At 43.0% G+C, this 16,617-nt stretch overlaps 1 protein-coding gene and 1 long non-coding RNA gene across 3 annotated transcripts; one reads left to right on the top strand and one right to left on the bottom strand.

Annotated features, from left to right (window-relative positions):
• Positions 1–2,546: 2,546 nt before the first annotated feature.
• Positions 2,547–4,889, bottom strand: LOC142767576 (uncharacterized). Its single transcript, XM_075869538.1, has 2 exons — positions 4,197–4,889; positions 2,547–2,965 (listed from the first exon to the last, which is right to left on the bottom strand). Exons 1-2 carry the CDS (start codon positions 4,734–4,736, stop codon positions 2,648–2,650), a joined length of 858 nt encoding a protein of 285 aa, XP_075725653.1. The 5' UTR covers positions 4,737–4,889; the 3' UTR covers positions 2,547–2,647.
• Positions 4,890–10,376: 5,487 nt separating this feature from the next.
• LOC142767575 (uncharacterized) lies at positions 10,377–12,521 on the top strand. 2 transcript variants are annotated; one of them, XR_012885004.1, is made up of 3 exons: positions 10,377–10,924; positions 11,118–11,178; positions 12,302–12,521. It is a non-coding gene; the product is annotated as an uncharacterized LOC142767575 (long non-coding RNA). The 2 variants fall into 2 exon arrangements; XR_012885003.1 differs by lacking the exon at positions 11,118–11,178.
• The last annotated feature ends 4,096 nt before the right edge of the window (positions 12,522–16,617 follow it).

Below are 16,617 nucleotides of genomic sequence, written 5' to 3'. Positions count from 1 at the left end.
GTGTGTGTGTGTGTGTGTGTGTGTGTGTGTGTGTGTGTGTGTGTGTGGCCTGATGCCGCGAGCCAGCCGCCGAACCACGTGAACTTAAACTCGATCCATGTGTGAGATGCGAGTAAGCGGCAACATGTTTCACACTTTTCCGTTTTTCTTGGTCGCCTCCGCTGGCGGAGCGTCTTACCTATACCCAGTAACAATGCCAGACTTACCCGCTCGTTTCCGGCGGCTCTCCGTCGCTCCTTTCTAGTTCCTCTCCTTCTTCTGCTTCTTGTTGTCTGTTGCTACCTTGTTCGCCCGTTTGTCTCGTTTTTTTTTTTTGATCATTTTGGAGGGTCTTCAAACTGTGACAGTGACCCTCTGCTATGGGAACTTGTACCATTTCACTTAGATCCTCCGAAGAAGGCTGGTCCACCAGCCGAAACTGTTAGGATTAAATGAATATTTTATTGTTTTCTTTCCTATACTGCTTTATTCTCGTAGTTTATAACTTTTATAATTGTACCCGGAAGTAACTCTGATCATCTAGCGGACAAGTGTCTCTGTTGCAGAAGCCACAGCTGTTATTTTTGCCACTGCAGGAAGCCCCTGCCCCGATTAATACGACAGTTAGCCATGGTCTGGGAATAACTACTTTTATAACATTCATGTCTGAAGCCCTTGCCATTCTGGACAATCTGCTAGTGTGACCCTGCTTTGGGAAAGTGTTCATCCAAACTAAGCTTTGAATTTGGGGCGCACACACAGCATTCCTCTCCGTTGTCGCGTGACGCACGCTCGACAGACGGCATGAAAGTACAAAATCGAGAAGAAATAAGCCATTGCAACCTTCCCTCGCCTCTTCCAATCCACACACACACAAAATAAAAAAACGCTCTTTCCAAGTGTGGTCAGTGCGTCCATATTTTTTCTCCGTGGCGCACAAATACATCTACATGGGTTGTTGGTGGTAGGTTGTAGTACGTATGGCTGATATAAGGTGGCACCAAGTGGAGCCACGTCACGCCTTTTGAATTTAGCGCGATTTTTAGGTATACACGAAAAGCGCACAAAAAACTTATTCAGCTTGTAAATTTCGAACAACCGGACTGATCTGCATAAAAATAATACCATAAAAATTTGCAAAAAGGCAAGGAAATGTTGCGAAAATAATTTCAGTGACTGAGGTAAATAAAGTCTGAGAGAAAAATTTGTTTGCATTTCCTGTATACACTAAAAAGGAATACAGTGCCGAAAACTTCGTGTATATCTGACCAAATTTGGACAAGATATAACTTGAGAAAGTACACAAGCATTGTCAATGGGCGCTCGCAATGGTGAGCCCTCCCAAGGAAAAAAAAACACGTAGTCAAACAACGCATTATCGAAATTCCGCTGATTTTTCGCTGACATATCTTGGGAAATTAGCCTAATCTTGATCACATGTTTAAGGCAACATTATGCAATCATACCAGTACCTGACAACAATAATACAGGTAATTGCATGAGAGCTCACCCAGCATTTTTTCGCCACACCAGCAACCGCCGGCCGCACCCTGAACACTCGCAAGATCACAATCTATCGTTCGCTGCCAGGAACCATCACACGATTACCGTCTGCACAACTCCCTTCTATCGTTGATAACCTTTATTGCTGCTTGTCGCTCATGATATCCCGAAGTCGTTCAGAATGATTGACGTTTCTCCAACGCGGCCGAACACTTCGCACAATCCTCACCCCACCGGCTGCTTACGTCGCTTCTCGAGCAGCCAATGAATGCCGCTGAGCGATGAGCGCGAGCGACTCGGGAGCATCCACCGGGGCAGAAGCGATGTGCCGGAGCGATTTCAGAACAACCTCATGAGCATAATTAGTTGATTGGCCCTGTTTTTCTCCGGTTTCATTCGCCGGAGCCCACCGGAGAAAAGCGGTGGAAAACAGATATAGTTTCTCTGGTAAATTCTGGTTTGAGTGAAGCCAAGGGAGCACAGCAGGGGCATCATTCCCTGGTTACTCATGGATGGGCATATTTTTGTTTTCAGTGTAGCCAGATAAATAAGAGAACACGCTTGGCTTCTGGCCCACTCGCGATTTCCTTCCGGAGTCGAAAGCGACCGCCGGGTACTCCCTGTCGGTCCCTACGTAGGAGACGCCCGCTACGCGTTAAGCGCAGTCCTGCAGGAGTGAAATAAGGTTTTTTCACTCCTTTCTTGCACTACGGAGCCAAATATCTGATATCATGATCAGATACATCTAGGGCCCTCTTCAGATATTTTGGAAGAATACATTCAGAAATACTTGAACCTTGCTCCATTTATAGAACGTTAGGTTTCTGCAAACTTTTAAAAATTGCCTGTGAATGCCACGGTTTGGGCATAGACTTGCCACCGTTAAGATTTCTGCCGTAGTAGTGAAACATTTTGTTCGCAGGCTGGCGATAAACCCGCATTCAAGCAGAATCGAGTAGCACAATAAAAGTAAAACAGCGAAGAAAATGGAACGAATGCTTTTTCTAGACCTCCGAAGCTACACATCAAAATTTATACGGACAACCCAAAAACTTTGTGCGAACTATTTATTGCTGAATAGTTTCATAGGCAGTGATGGTCTCGTCGGGCTATTTACAATATTCGTGCACGTGTTGCAGGCATCTCAATAAGGTGGCGGGGTGTCTCACATTGCCTGAACGAAGGCCACCATAGCACGGAGGTCAACCTTGCAGGACGAGTAAGTCTGGACGCAGGCCGGGACACCGTGTGACCTGCCCCTGCGATAGGCTCTCTCGAAGTCCTTGAAGGCGGAGTTTCTGCCGATGGGTCTGAGGCTGCGCAGGAAGGAGGCTACACGGTGGCCGTACTGTCCGTAGGCCGAGGCGTCCGCGCTGACCTCGCAAGTGAGGCGCAGAATGCAGCGGTTCGTGTCGAGTTCGTGCACCAGGTTCACAGCGTCCTTGACAACCTTCGGGTCTGATTCGATCGTGCTTCGCCGGCTCTGTGAAGATACAAAAGCACATGAGTTATAAGCGCGGAGAAACAGGCAGATATGGCGTCGAATGTATCGGTGGAGCCGTCCTAAAAATGACAAGTAGCGCGTCTGCCTACGAGATGAAAACTACGTGAAAGAGTTCCAGGTCCTTTCATTATAAAAAAAAATGTTCACATGCACTGAGCATTCTGCAAATCGTTCTGAAACAGTAGAAGTGCATAAAATGCTTTTTGCCAAATGAGTTGTTTGCACAGTAAAGAAAAAAAAACTTGCAGGACTCTGTGAAAGGCTTTTCACAGTCCAAGCGAAATGTCGAATAGCGCCCTTTCAGAGCCTTTTTTTTACAACTCGTTGCGTAACTCCCAAAAGCACAGTTGCAGGGTACCCATCATGCCATAGATTATCATGATTTTTGTGTTATAGACAGGCATGGACTATTTCGTTCTTCGTCATTTTATAGAGAAGAGTGGTATACGCGCTACACAGTGGCATAAAATTTTGCACACTTTTTTTAATGCTGAGGCTAACCTTGATAAAGATTTATACTTGAACCTTTGTTTTTTTACTAAATATAGGTGTCACATCGAGCATCATCTTCTACTATGTAATCTGTGAGTTTTCTTATATATCACCTCCATTAGTCTCAGTTAATAATATTTTATAAAACCACTCAAATCTCAGCCAATCCCCCCCCCCCCCTCAAAATTGAGTGTGGCTCACAGTTACTTCGTGAAAAACAACTTGCGTTTTTAATGTGCTGGTGTATTCAACAATTCATGCATTACACAATTAGCATTGTGTAATACGTGGTTGTTTATTTGCTAGTGAAACGCTTTAGTAACGAATCCTCTTTCCGACATGAAGACTGCCTAAGACCAGTTGATAACGGAGTATCAAGCACAGGCGTGACTTTATAGTGGAATGTTCGGCTGGAACGCAGAGGCAACGAGTTAAAATCCCCGTTTGTCCTTGTGTTTCCTATTTCGCTCAATAGCGGTTACGACCATCGGCGGTGGGGGCAGACTACTAAGGCGCACGTGGCCTTTGCGATCTTATAACAACTTTCGCTCTGAAACAAAAGTTACCGTAACCACCTTCAAGTTCAAACGAAAGAGACACAGCTAGTTAGTGTCACGTTGCAGGATTTGTCTTAACAGCATCTTCATTGCAAGTGGTCTATATTAGGCCCCGCACAACAGAGTTGACATTAAGCATGCAATTATAAATTGGTACTCACTCGAATAGTTGCAGCGTGTTTCCCTTCCAGGTTGACTAATGGTCTCTTCAGATCCAAAGAGGCTTGCAGTAAAGATCCCTTGTTGCTCTTGACTTGAGAAGAGCCGCTGGACAAAAACTTCACCTTCGGTGAATCGAAGTCGGTCGTGGCATTAGCGAGCATCTTGAAATAGCTGAGTGGCAACCGGACGGGAGGAGGTTTTCGCATACTACCCCCGATTAAATACGGCACCGGAGCAACCGGGAAAGATATTGTGGGGCCGGGGAAGATGTCCTTTGCCTCGGCATGCAGCACGACTCGGTCAGGGAGCTTGTTGCTTTCGATGCCGGCTTGAAGGCCTTTTTCGTAACGAATCACTTTGAACCAGCCGAGCATGTCGAGGAGCTTCATGGCGATGGCGAGTTTGAGTCCTGCGAGGCCACCAATACTTGTGATTGTCGAAATGGGCAGCAGGGCCAGGCTGGTCAGGAAAAGGCCATTGGCATTCTGAGCGACGAGAAGGGCAAGGAAGGCGGTGGCGACGAGCGTAGCCAGCTTCATGTTGACGGGTTGAGCTGCTGTGACCTGTGCTCGGCAGTCGAAGGGGCCTGCGCTTTTAAGGGATGCACTCCCTTTGTTAGTGACCAAACAGGACAGCAGACTAGCTAAAGCCTTCTCACCCTCAGCCACGTCAGCATCCTACGGTGGAAGTGGAGGAGGCGTTCACTCGTGATATCTCGTTAGTGTATACGGAGCGCGTCGAATTCATTCATTCCATTCTGTGTGCTATTTCTAGAAAACGTCGACAAGCAACTTTGTTCGAGACGTAGCCGCTAGGAGCGGAGGATATGATGAGCCATTCGCTAGTCTGGAGGGCGTGACACGACACGTGATAGACGTTCAGTCACTCCATCGTGTTTTCTTTCCTTACTCCCTCTCCCTTGTCACTCCCGTTTGGCTATGCACAACGTGGTTTAGTCAACCTTCAGAGCACCGTGCTTCCTACAACGCAGTAGAAATCAGGCGTCTTCTCGCTCTCACTACTACCAACACCACCCTCTCACTCTGTGTTAGGGTACTAGCTGAAATTTCACGCTCCACTCGAAGGAAAAAAGAGAAAAGCGGGCGATGGGTTATCGTACGACCCCGAGAATTTCTGCAATGATTCATCAAAAGTGCAGGGAGCAGGAGGGTAGTCTTTATCTCTAAAATGACTCACAGTACAAAAAAAAAAACGGAGAGACAAGTACACCCTTTTACTTCGTGTTCGTTCCCCTTCACGTGAATTTTCAGGCGTCACGCGACAGTACTGTCATGAAATAGCCCTAAAAAGTGACAGCTGCGTTGAAACATAAACTTGAGACGAAAAGCGTTCTATTCGGAAATATGTATAATTATAGAGGTTAGCTTGCACGGTGGTATCTGCAAGGATAAAGGAAATTTCATGTAAGACAATAAAGGAATTTTAAGGTTACGCGGAGTGATAGACGTATTTCGTAAAAAGCGAACATTTTGCGAAAAAACTAGAAAAAGTGAAAACCATTCCATTTTCTTTTCTTGTGAAGAACGCTGCCATGATTGTTCCGCAACGCAAGCTGTCTTGTTTAGTAGTGTTCTCCCGCTTCGGGCTGGCGCCTCTTTTGTGGTCTCAAATGAAACATTAAATAGAAAAGACGGTAGAAGAATACTTATAGAAAGTAATAAAGACTACCCAAAAAACATGCATGAAGCACGAGGTACGATGCCAAGGCCTCGAAAGAAACTTATTCTGCATTTTAAGGACCACATCCATACGGTTTCAAAGAATATTTACTCGCCCGTGTTAGTAAGCAGCAGGAAAATAATGGCGGCGTGTCCTGCGAACTGTTGCGCCTAAAAACGTTGAAACATCTGCCAGACTCCATTTAAATAGTCGTAAAGGTAAAATATTTTTATTAGCCAGAAATTTCAAGAATCAGTTTGTCAATGAGATACTGTAAGAGAGGCTGATGCCTACGCACACCAGATATTTTTTTTTTAAATTGCGCTCTTTCACCATATGATGGGGTTATAGAGGCACAATTGTTTATGTAGAATGCTTTGTCCTGGGCTTGTTTTCCTATGGTCCCCTCCCCAATCCTGATAACGTGTAAGAATCATAGAGAAGGAATCATTCCACCGGTGCTGTCAGATGAGCTTTACACTTATTACCAATAAGAAGTAGCTACAATTTAGTAAATACATCGGCATGGGCACGCTTAAAGAGTTCATTCTGAATGAATGAACGCTTCCAGAAAGCGTGATTTGCAAATATATTAGCGTTACTTACGCATTACTCATGTCAGACGCACTCTGAATTGCCACGTGCAAACACCATCTATGGATAGGCGTGAGCCAGGTTATGCTTTGCTAGTTGTTTCACGTGCTGTACGTCATGTCGTAAGATGAGAAAAAAAATGCTTGATGATTAATCAGGTGAAGCTTTACTAGTACGAAACATGGTTGTCATGGTGAATAACGTTGCCGGACTCAAGCCAGTGAAGCTGGAAGTCTATTTTGGGCAAGCTTGAGCTGCATAAAAGAAAATTCGCATGGCGCAACGACGTCCCACATTGATCTTCGCCTTCTGATCCTTAAACTTTGCATTCGAGGGTGTTCACAGCGGTGAGAGTAGATGGACACGAAATGTTTTGCCTCCATGTTCTGCGTGACATATGTGAACACCAAATATACTAAGGCTGTCAAAACTACCAGGATCCCTAAACTACGCAAAGCAGTAAAGCCATAAGCGTTTTTTACGTAAAATTTTAGCAATTTGAGTTTAAACAAAGTGTGACCCACAGGTCGCGGGATCGGATCCCTGTCGTGCCGGCCACGTTTTCAACGGAGGCAGAAATGCTTCAGGCTTGTGTGCATATATTTAGGTACGCGTTAAAGAACCCAAGGTGGTCGAATCTTCTGGAGCCCTCCTCTACGGCGTCTCTTAAATCATACAGTTGCGTTCTAAATGTGCCTAATCGTACCTTCTAACATTGTCAATAACGCTCGCTCAAGTTACCATGCTGCACAGGCAACACACAACTTTCCTTCAACAATGAAGTTTGAACGACGCATTTGAGGCCTGATTTCCGTTTCCCACAGTGTGTTAAACTGCCGGCACCGGTTGCACACAGTCGCTATAAGGATATTTATGTGAATTATTTATGTTGATGGAGTATATCACCTCAGTACAGCACTTCACTAACTGCCTTTAACTATGTTGTGTCAAGACAGTTCGTACCCCAAAGTTCAAGACTGAATATTTTGCACGAAAAGCAGTACTTGACATCATTTGAACAAATGTGTAGGTAGAATATATGTTGCATGTGCTAAGAAATACTTCATTCGTAATTTTTACAAAACTACGGGCTCTAAGAGGAATGCAAGGGGGGTCGGTAGGAGTAAAATAAAAAGTGAGAGGGGGCATTTTGATTACTAAACAAAGGCCCTCCGCTGAAAAACTCAATATCAACGGAGGAAAACTAGCAGTGGAATAAGAATAAAATAAAAGGTAATACCTGAAGCCGGAATGATCACATATGACTGGTTTGATTACTACATTACGTGGAGAGCCACTGGTTTTAAATCAATGTTTGGAAATGGTGGAAAAAGCTTTAAACTATGCAAGCACACCTGGTATCTCATTCTTAGGTGTTTCGGTGTGAGTAAATGATATGCCGCTTTCTTAGACGCTGAAGATTACACTTGAGCTTCTAAGAGTGTGGTCATTAATTTACCAAATGAACTCTCTCACTGAGATTGGTGTTTTTAACTGAGGTATCCACCGGTAGACTCGGTATGGACGTTGTTTTTATATAGACGTGAAGCCCTACAAATGAATGATCATTCAAGACGATAACTTTCGGCCACAAGGAAAACAGTATCCATAACATGTTATAGTTTGCTGCGAAAAAAATGACACGTAGAATTCGCAATTAGTCGTTTAACATAAGGATACCACGTTGCTGGGAAAATAGTTCAGAACTTCCATATTTCAAATATTCAAGAGTTTAGACAGAAAGGAAGGCAACATGACGAAAAGTTTCAAATAAACTCGCCAAAAAGGAACTGTTGGTAAACACGCACGGTTAGTCTTGAATTTCTTTACAGATCCATGCTTGATACTTATTAAAAAAAAGCCGTCCCTGTTGCACTCTATACCACTATCATGTGGTCCTTTTATGGAGGCTATCATTTACGTTCTGAATAATGAAACTCACTTGCGAAATGAACACGTGTTTAGTGGCACTGCTGATCCACATGTTGAGCACTTTGGTCTCCATCGAGACAGCTTCCGCAATGTGGGGTGAGAGAATAAACAATAATCAAACAAAGTAATAGGTAGATTTACATTTAAAAAAACGTCTGTCGGGAGCAATACCTGAAATACTCTAAACATGAAACACAGCGCTGCCGTATAAGATTTGAATTACTGCCGACAAACTTGTCTGCGGTTAACAAAGTTTTTCTGAAAACTATGCCTACACTCTAAGCCAAAAACGGCCGAAATGGGAGCAACGGCTGTTTTTACTCCTTCAGACCGACTGTTACTCTCCGAAAAGACCAAGCGGAACAAGATGGCCGACTTGTTCGAGAATAGGGGAGCAACTGTATTCATCTTAAGTTTGTAAGGGAGCAACGGAAGGAGGAACCGCTGTAAATGCTTTCGTCACGCAACGGTTACTCCCCGGCAGGACACCGCACACAAATATGCATGCCGCCCACATTGATATTTATGGGCCAGATTATTGTTTGTTCTGTGTGCCAAACTTCACCAAGCCAAAACAGTGATTTATTTTAGCATCCGTAGATAATAAGATAGCAGCGCTGGCTGAACACAGAAGGCCTGAGAATACAGTACTGCGAATACCTAACACACGCAGCAGCAGAATGGAGAGTTGGCACGTCAAAGCGGACCGAATGCCGAAACACGTGCAAAACAACGATAAAAAAAGCCTAGACACGCCGTTCGTCCGCGAAAAAAAGGGCGTCAAAGTCGATCAAGCACCGAAACACGTGCGTAAGGAACCCCCCCCCCCCCCCCTCCCCGCCCAGATATATTGGAGAAGAAAAAAAAAAAAAGCGGACCCAGACGCGCTTCTCATCAGCCATACACTTAGTAGCACGCTTCACCGCGTAGTTTGAGGGCAGAATGACAAATCTGCGCCATCTGCGCCCGCACGACAAAAGTGGCGCTGGTGTAGCAAACGATGTAAGTTACAAAGTAATTGTTATTCAGTGTTTATGTTGACTAGCACTAAAGAAAAATTACACTCAACTTTTTATATTTATTTATGAGTTTTAGTATACCTCAGTTTTTTTTTATAATTGTATTAGGAGAACACACTGAAATTATTGCGCTGACGCCTGTGCTGCCACTGCTGGACGTTTTTTTTTTTTCGGCGCAACTAGGTTCCCGTTCGCACTACTTACTCATTTTCATATGGTCTGTGGTTGGCGAGCACATGGACGGGCGAGCTTGTGAGCTATGTTTTAATCGTGTGTTTGTGCCGCAGATTTGCGTTTCTGCTTATTCGTGATGAAGTTTAGTGTATATTTATCTTTATGGAGCGCGAAGTAGTTGTGGATTTTGCTGCTGGGTGGAACAAACACATCGTAAACACGTCTTCAGCTATCTGCAAGCCTGTTCGCTCGTCGGACAAAGGACTGTGCATGCATCAGCGTGCAGGTGAGTGGCATTTACAGCAACATTTAATGCTCTTACAATACATTGTTGAGTGGTTGCGCTATTGAAAGAGAAATGATTTGCTCTTATTCACCGTATCCATTGCTAGCCGTATCGGACTAAATTACCTCTATTACCGCCTGCATACCCTCTTGCTTCCCCTGTCACCACTGCAGTGCCAGTGTACTTTTGCAGTTAAAAGTTCATTTCCGCAATACTACCTCGCTTGAAAAAACATTGGGGCGGGGTTGTAGCTGCATTCATACTGGCACTTTTCTACCATTGGCTTTATGTAATGTTAACGGCTGAGTGTTGGGGCCTTGGGCCGCATTTTTTAGAGATGTAAAGTGTATGTAAATCAGTAAGTGAACAAATCATTGTCGCATCACTTCACTGGCAGAGCCAGGCGGTTGCGCACAGAATTTTTTTAGGCCGGGCGTAGGGAGCCCAAATTGACGACCATATTCGCTTGCCCGGCCTATTCAGATAAGCGGACCCCCCCCCCTCCCCGCATGCCTAAAAAAAAAAATGCCCACATCACTGCGTCACTTGCTTCACCTCTGCGCTGAACGTACTATTTTATAAGCGCACCATCAAGCGAGCAGTTTACATATTGACAGAACAATTGGAGGAGGAATGACCCAAATCTTTCAGATTTCTTTAGTGATGTAAAACCTTAGCAAAACTGAATATTGTAAAAGACAATCATAAATGCTGTATGTTCTCGTTAGCGCTGTCATTATTCTGCATCATGAAATCTTTATGCGCAGTGAAAACTTGGCATGCCGTTGAAGTCACATATCGACGTTAATACCAATCGACAAAAATTTCGACAACCTCAATAACGCCGTTTGGGATTTGCCGCATGCACATAATTCGGCTGATTCCCACTTGGCTGTTCTTAACCTGACTTCACTGCTACCAATTGAAACAATATTTGATGCACGTCTTTTACTTTTTTTTCAGGGATATGACACAAATTTGGTTATACTGCAGATAAAGATGCTCCCAACGATGCTAAAGTACAGAAAGCAAGTGAATTTTGGTAAAAGCAGACTTTGTGTACTACGTATATGAAAGCATCGCTTTTTAGGGGCAAACTGTGCATGTGTTGGCCAGAGAATAGTTCATTATGCCACATGGTTACACTGGCACTGACAATTCGACATGGCTCCGCTGGCCCGTGTGTGTGCTCACACTGTTACCGTTAAGATAAAATGTTTATGTTTTCATTGCAGGGATTGCTGTTTGTACTAAAAAGCCAACTGCCAAGATTTGTTTACGCTGGTACTCCTAAAAGTATGCTTTCCCTATTTACATGGATTTTGGCTTGCACAAAGCATAACACTTGGGCCTAGATTCACAAAGCTGTCCATGCGCAGGCCTTCATAACAGCGTTTCTTGACTTGCCTTTACCCTGTTTTCTGCAGATGTTTCGTGGGCTTAAAAGTGCCACAGCATGTTGACCTCCCCCACTCTGAAATATTCGCGTTCAAAGTTCTGCAAGAGTGGGCTTAACTTTCTTGTGCACCTTTTTGCTAGTCCAAGATACTGAAGTGTTATGCTCTTACTAGAGGTGGCAGTGTTTCTAATGTTTGTATTTCCATCACATTGACCAAGTATGCGATCTTGTCTTGACTGGTAGCACATCCTCAACAAATGTCTTTGTGGCACATGTAGAAGGCAGTACAAAATAAATAGGCAGACATTCACACCGGGAGCTAACTTCTAATAATGCTTTTTTTTGGAAACCATGGTGTGCTTATTCCAATTTGTCTAACAAGCAGTAACCTGTTTGGCTGTGAACCAACAAGACGTTGAACTAATAAAAGCTTCACATCTTGTTGCGCTCAAATATATATGCATTGGCAAGCTATCTGTGACACTGTCAAACAAAGAATCAGAATATCTGTGCATGCCTTAAGATATATTGCTTCGTTTACATATCTCGTGGCTGTGACTCGTCAACCGAGTGAACAAATGCACCCTAGTTTTCTAAATTTAAAGCATTTTTTGAAGGTAGCACGGTCTACATTTATTTGTCTATAGTTTTGTCCAGCCGTTTGCGTCAGGTACAAAGAAATATACTGAAAATTATCATGTAGCCTCTGCAAATGGTTGCTTTCAAGCAGGCTTTGCATGCTTGGCTTGTGCCTACAGGTATTGCACAATTCAAGACGCAGCAGCGTATGATAGAACAGTAGAATCGAGAGCAACTATGTGCACGAGCTAAATAAGTATTTTAACATGAGCGGACAGTACGTGTTATTTGCCACACACATGACCTCATTTAGAATGCCCATTGGTGACTGGGCTCATAGAAATGTAACTCAGCTGTGTATAGGAAACAAGTTAACTGAACCTAAGGGTATCTTTAACTGCTACAAATATGCCTTGTTGAGGTGCTGCACATTTTTTCCAGAATATTGCTGTCCGAGACATCATGTGAAGAGCGTCTACCACATCAGCATTTATATGGCTTGCCAAGTAACGTTTGGCCGAACCTTCCTTTTTTTCACATTTCGTTTTGCAGTAGACATCCTAGAATGTAAGCGCTGCTTCAGTGTGTGTGACTCATTGTTATGAATTGATTCTGGCATGTTTAACCTCACACTTCTATTTTTTTTCTTGCAGCAATGAGATGCTTCACATATGCCTGCGGTGACGTTCTGCTGCGCTAGCCTGATGGAAACACCAGCTGCGAAACTTGAGTTCTTCAGAATTGGAGAAGTTGCCCTTCTCTCACCAATGATGACACAGACTGCCCTATGCTAGAAATTCAAGATTGTTTTCCCACGGATGACGCAAAAAACCTTTGATGTATTATGGTGTTTGTTTAGTGCTGGCTGTGGTGTGGCGAAGTCTACTTTTACGTGTGGTCACACGTCGCCTCATAAAAAGAACAATAAAGCATTTATTTTCCTTTCAATATTGTCCACTTTTTGTGTTAGAAGCACCCAAGCAGTGCTCTTCCAAGGAGCTCTCGCCATGTGTCAAGCGTGTGACAAGCATACTCGAGATAAATACTCATTTCCCCAAGGAGTAACTGGAAGCATGTGCAGTTGGTTTTCAGAGAGTAACTGCAAACACGTGGGAGGAACGGTAAAGAGTAACTGTTGCTCTTAGAAGAGCAACTGGTGGGAGTAAGGGTTGGTCGGCAGGGAGCAACTGGTGGGAGTAACTGTTGGTCTGCAGGGAGGAACTGGAGGGAGTAACTGCTCATCCCCCGAAGGAGGAACTGAAAGGAGAGCAACGGTTCCTCCCTCTGCAGTTACTCCTTTTAGGAGAGTAATGGGAGTGGCAATGCAATTGCTCCCTGAAAGGAGCAACCCCTATACCCCTGTTGCTCCGTTTTGGCTTAGAGTGTAGTATCCCCTGTATATCAATGGTAGAACCGTTCCGAAGAAAATGCGCAAAATACTGCTGCAACGTTTCATCTCTTTTTTGTTGAATGATTCTGGCAGGAATCTGTGTACGCAATCTCTAATATAGAGAGCAAAATTAAAGCGAGCTCAAGTTGAAACAGCAAGAACCCACGCATACACGTGCTCAGAAAAACCTTGCTTACAAATAAAAGACATAAAAAACTGTATTTGCTTTGTGTGCTTCACATACGTGTTCAACTGTCTGCTAGTCTATTGGCCAAACACTGGACTAAAATATTTCTATTCCACACAAACAACAGTTCCCTGAATTCTTCATTCAAACATTCATCAATCATTCGATTGTCAAGTGTTTCTGCCGTTGCTTATAATAAAATTTTGTTTTTGCCTGAAATATTAGATTGTTGCTTTTAAGCGCAAAATATATAACTTGACAGAAGTGTATATTTAAAGGCACAGTTTTTTCGGTAGTCACAATAATAATCAGAATTAGATATATCAGAAATAAGTACTTCTTGCGATGACTCAAAATTATTGTGTAGGCCTAGCACTAAAGCAGGTGTAAGGTGTCTTTCCGTCTGTCCTATGAGTCATGGTGGAGATACCGATAGACTGAATGATTGCTTAGTCATGCTCCCTTGGGGGGCCTTAACAATGCGCGCTCACCCATGCTGTTTATTTTTTCTTTTTTGCAACGCTATGAGCTTTCAGGCCAAACTGCTCCTTTGAAATGGCGATCCTTTGTGAAAAATATTCAAGCATTCCATTGTCGAGAACGAGTGTACAGAGGGAGATATAGCAGCCAACATTAAGTAGTGATAGCGTAGGAGAGTGGAAGCTTGGCCAAATTCCTCGTGCTTCAAGATATCTGTCGTTGGGTTGTAAAAAAATAAAAGCCTGAATAGAAAATCTGTCGGCAGCATTTCCTCTATACACTAAAAAGGAATACAGTGCCGGAAACCCCGTGCAAATCTGACCAAATTCGGCCGAGCTCGAACTTCAAAAAGTACACATGTATTCTCCACGGGCGATCACACTGGGTGAGTCCTCCTAAAAAAGCGCGCGAACAAAAGCAACAAGTTCCATAGTTGAGATGTCAGCACTCCACTCTAAGACTGTCTGTTTTTTTTTTCTAACTTCGCACGGTGTGCTTTTCGCCAGTACAAGAAAGGATCGCAGCTGATTACGCTGTGTACTCCGGCGTCATAAATTGGCAAGATTTTACCGATGTGCTTCGTTAGCTAATCTCCCTTTTAAAAATTTTATGAATAGTATACTGCTTTTCATTACTCTACTGGTTGTACTACTGGTTGTAGGGCCGCCACCCGGAGGAATTAACCAAAATTGTGAAAGATGGTACAGAAATTCAAGGGCCTGATTTAGCTGATGCATTTAACGACTTCTTTTTGTCAGTTGGCGGCCCTACAACCAGTAGTACTTCTTTAAAATATATGAATATTCGAAATAACCAAACAATATTTCTAGAGCCAATTTCAGAGAGTGAATTAGTAGCGACATTTTTGACACTCAGTAATAGCAAAGCCACTGACGCGGACAATATTCAGATGAAACCTGTTAAGTATGTTATTGACATACTAGCACCCTGTCTTGCCTACATTTTTAACATATGTTTGTCCACAGGACATTTCCCGCGAAACATGCAGATAGCAAAAGTGACAGTTATCTATAAAAAGGGTCCCAGAAATGACATGTCCAACTACCGCCCTATATCGATTCTACCTGTATTCTCTAAGGGTCTGGAAAAAATAATTTTGAAACGTTTGAACTCTTTTACTGACAAGTTCAACTTGATTACTTCAGCGCAGTATGGCTTCCGGAAAAATAAATCTACTGAGCTCGCGCTACTGGCACAAAAAGAATACATTCTAGAGAATTTTGAATCCCGAAATATGGTACTCGGTCTTTTTCTTGATTTCTCAAAAGCCTTTGACCTCATTAATCATAAAATTCTCCTACAAAAGTTGGACCATTACGGTATAAGAGGCGTTGCACACAAATTAATCACTTCATACTTGCAACACCGAACTCAATTCGTCGTAATTCAAGGCAAACATTCCGCAACAAAATCCATTAAAACAGGCGTCCCGCAGGGAAGCATTTTGGGACCGTTTCTCTTTATACTTTACGTTAATGAGATAGTTCGTATTGATGAATCTGCCCATTACATTATATATGCTGACGACACAAGTTTGTTTTTTTCAAGCAGATGTAGCAGCGATCTAGGTAGCCGAGCGAATAACGCACTGTCTAAAATTAACACATGGGCCCAAGAAAACTCTCTAAAACTAAACATAAAAAAAACAAAAGCTGTTTTATTTCACCCCCGCCACACACAAGTTCAGTTTCCCATCATTTCGTTAAATAATTTAGAAATTGAAGTCGTCAAAAGTTTTAAATCATTAGGCGTGTATTTTTCACAAAACATGACATGGGATGATCACGTGAACCATATTATTACTAAACTATCTCGTATAATCGGCGTCATGCGCCGTCATTGCTACTATTTTCCTGTTTCTGTAAACATGCTCATATATAACTCGTTGTTTTCTTCATTATTGAATTATGCCTTTCTTGTATGGTCCACAACGACAACTGTAAACGTTTGCAAACTTACCATCTTGCAAAAGAAAGCTTTGCGTCTTGCCTCTAAATTACCACATCGCAGCCACACAGCAGAATTGTTTAAAAAACACTACATCATTCAGGTTGCATCAATATATGATTATAAACTAAGCCGTTTATATAAGTTCGGTTTATTGAAAAATAATGATACGATTGCTAGAATAGCCAGGTTAGAGAAAAATTTTCCTGCTTATAATGTACGTCAACCTGAAGTGTGGCACATATCAAAATGTAGAACGAAATACGGAAATCAAATGTTAAAGTTTCAACTGCCTACACTTCTAAACCGCATAATTAGGGAACATAACATTGATATATCTAGCATATCACCAAAAAAATTGCGATTAGTGTTTATATAATAATGTGATCTAGCGACTACCTCGGTGATCTTTCATTGTAATCTTTCATTGTTTCTTTTTTTAGTGCACATTGTGAAACACTTTTATTTTGGTTGTCCTTAGCCGCACGTCTTTCTGTGCTACCCTGTGTACTAGGGGGTCAGGGCTTCTCAAGCTGTTCTCACAGCTTTTACCTGCCCTCCTCGTAACATGTATTTTGTTGTTGCGGAATAAATTTCAATTCAATTCAATTCAATTCAATTCAATTCTATTCCCCCACCTTCAACAAAGTTTCCTTCAATTTTCCTTCACTCAGGAAAAAATGGCGCATGCGGATGCACAGCTAGTTCTGCACTGTCACCGGCTGCAGGCGC

This window comes from Rhipicephalus microplus, chromosome 7 (assembly GCF_043290135.1).
Source record: "Rhipicephalus microplus isolate Deutch F79 chromosome 7, USDA_Rmic, whole genome shotgun sequence".
Classification (NCBI taxonomy): domain Eukaryota; kingdom Metazoa; phylum Arthropoda; class Arachnida; order Ixodida; family Ixodidae; genus Rhipicephalus; species Rhipicephalus microplus.
This window is presented reverse-complemented; position numbering and strand designations above follow the sequence as displayed.

Excerpts from the sequence above, each read along its gene's own strand:
- LOC142767576 (XM_075869538.1), bottom strand. The coding sequence starts at position 4,736 with ATGAAGCTGGCTACGCTCGTCGCCACCGCCTTCCTTGCCCTTCTCGTC. Across the intron at positions 2,966-4,196 it reads AACACGCTGCAACTATTCGA|AGCCGGCGAAGCACGATCGA; the intron begins GTGAGTACCAAT and ends GTATCTTCACAG.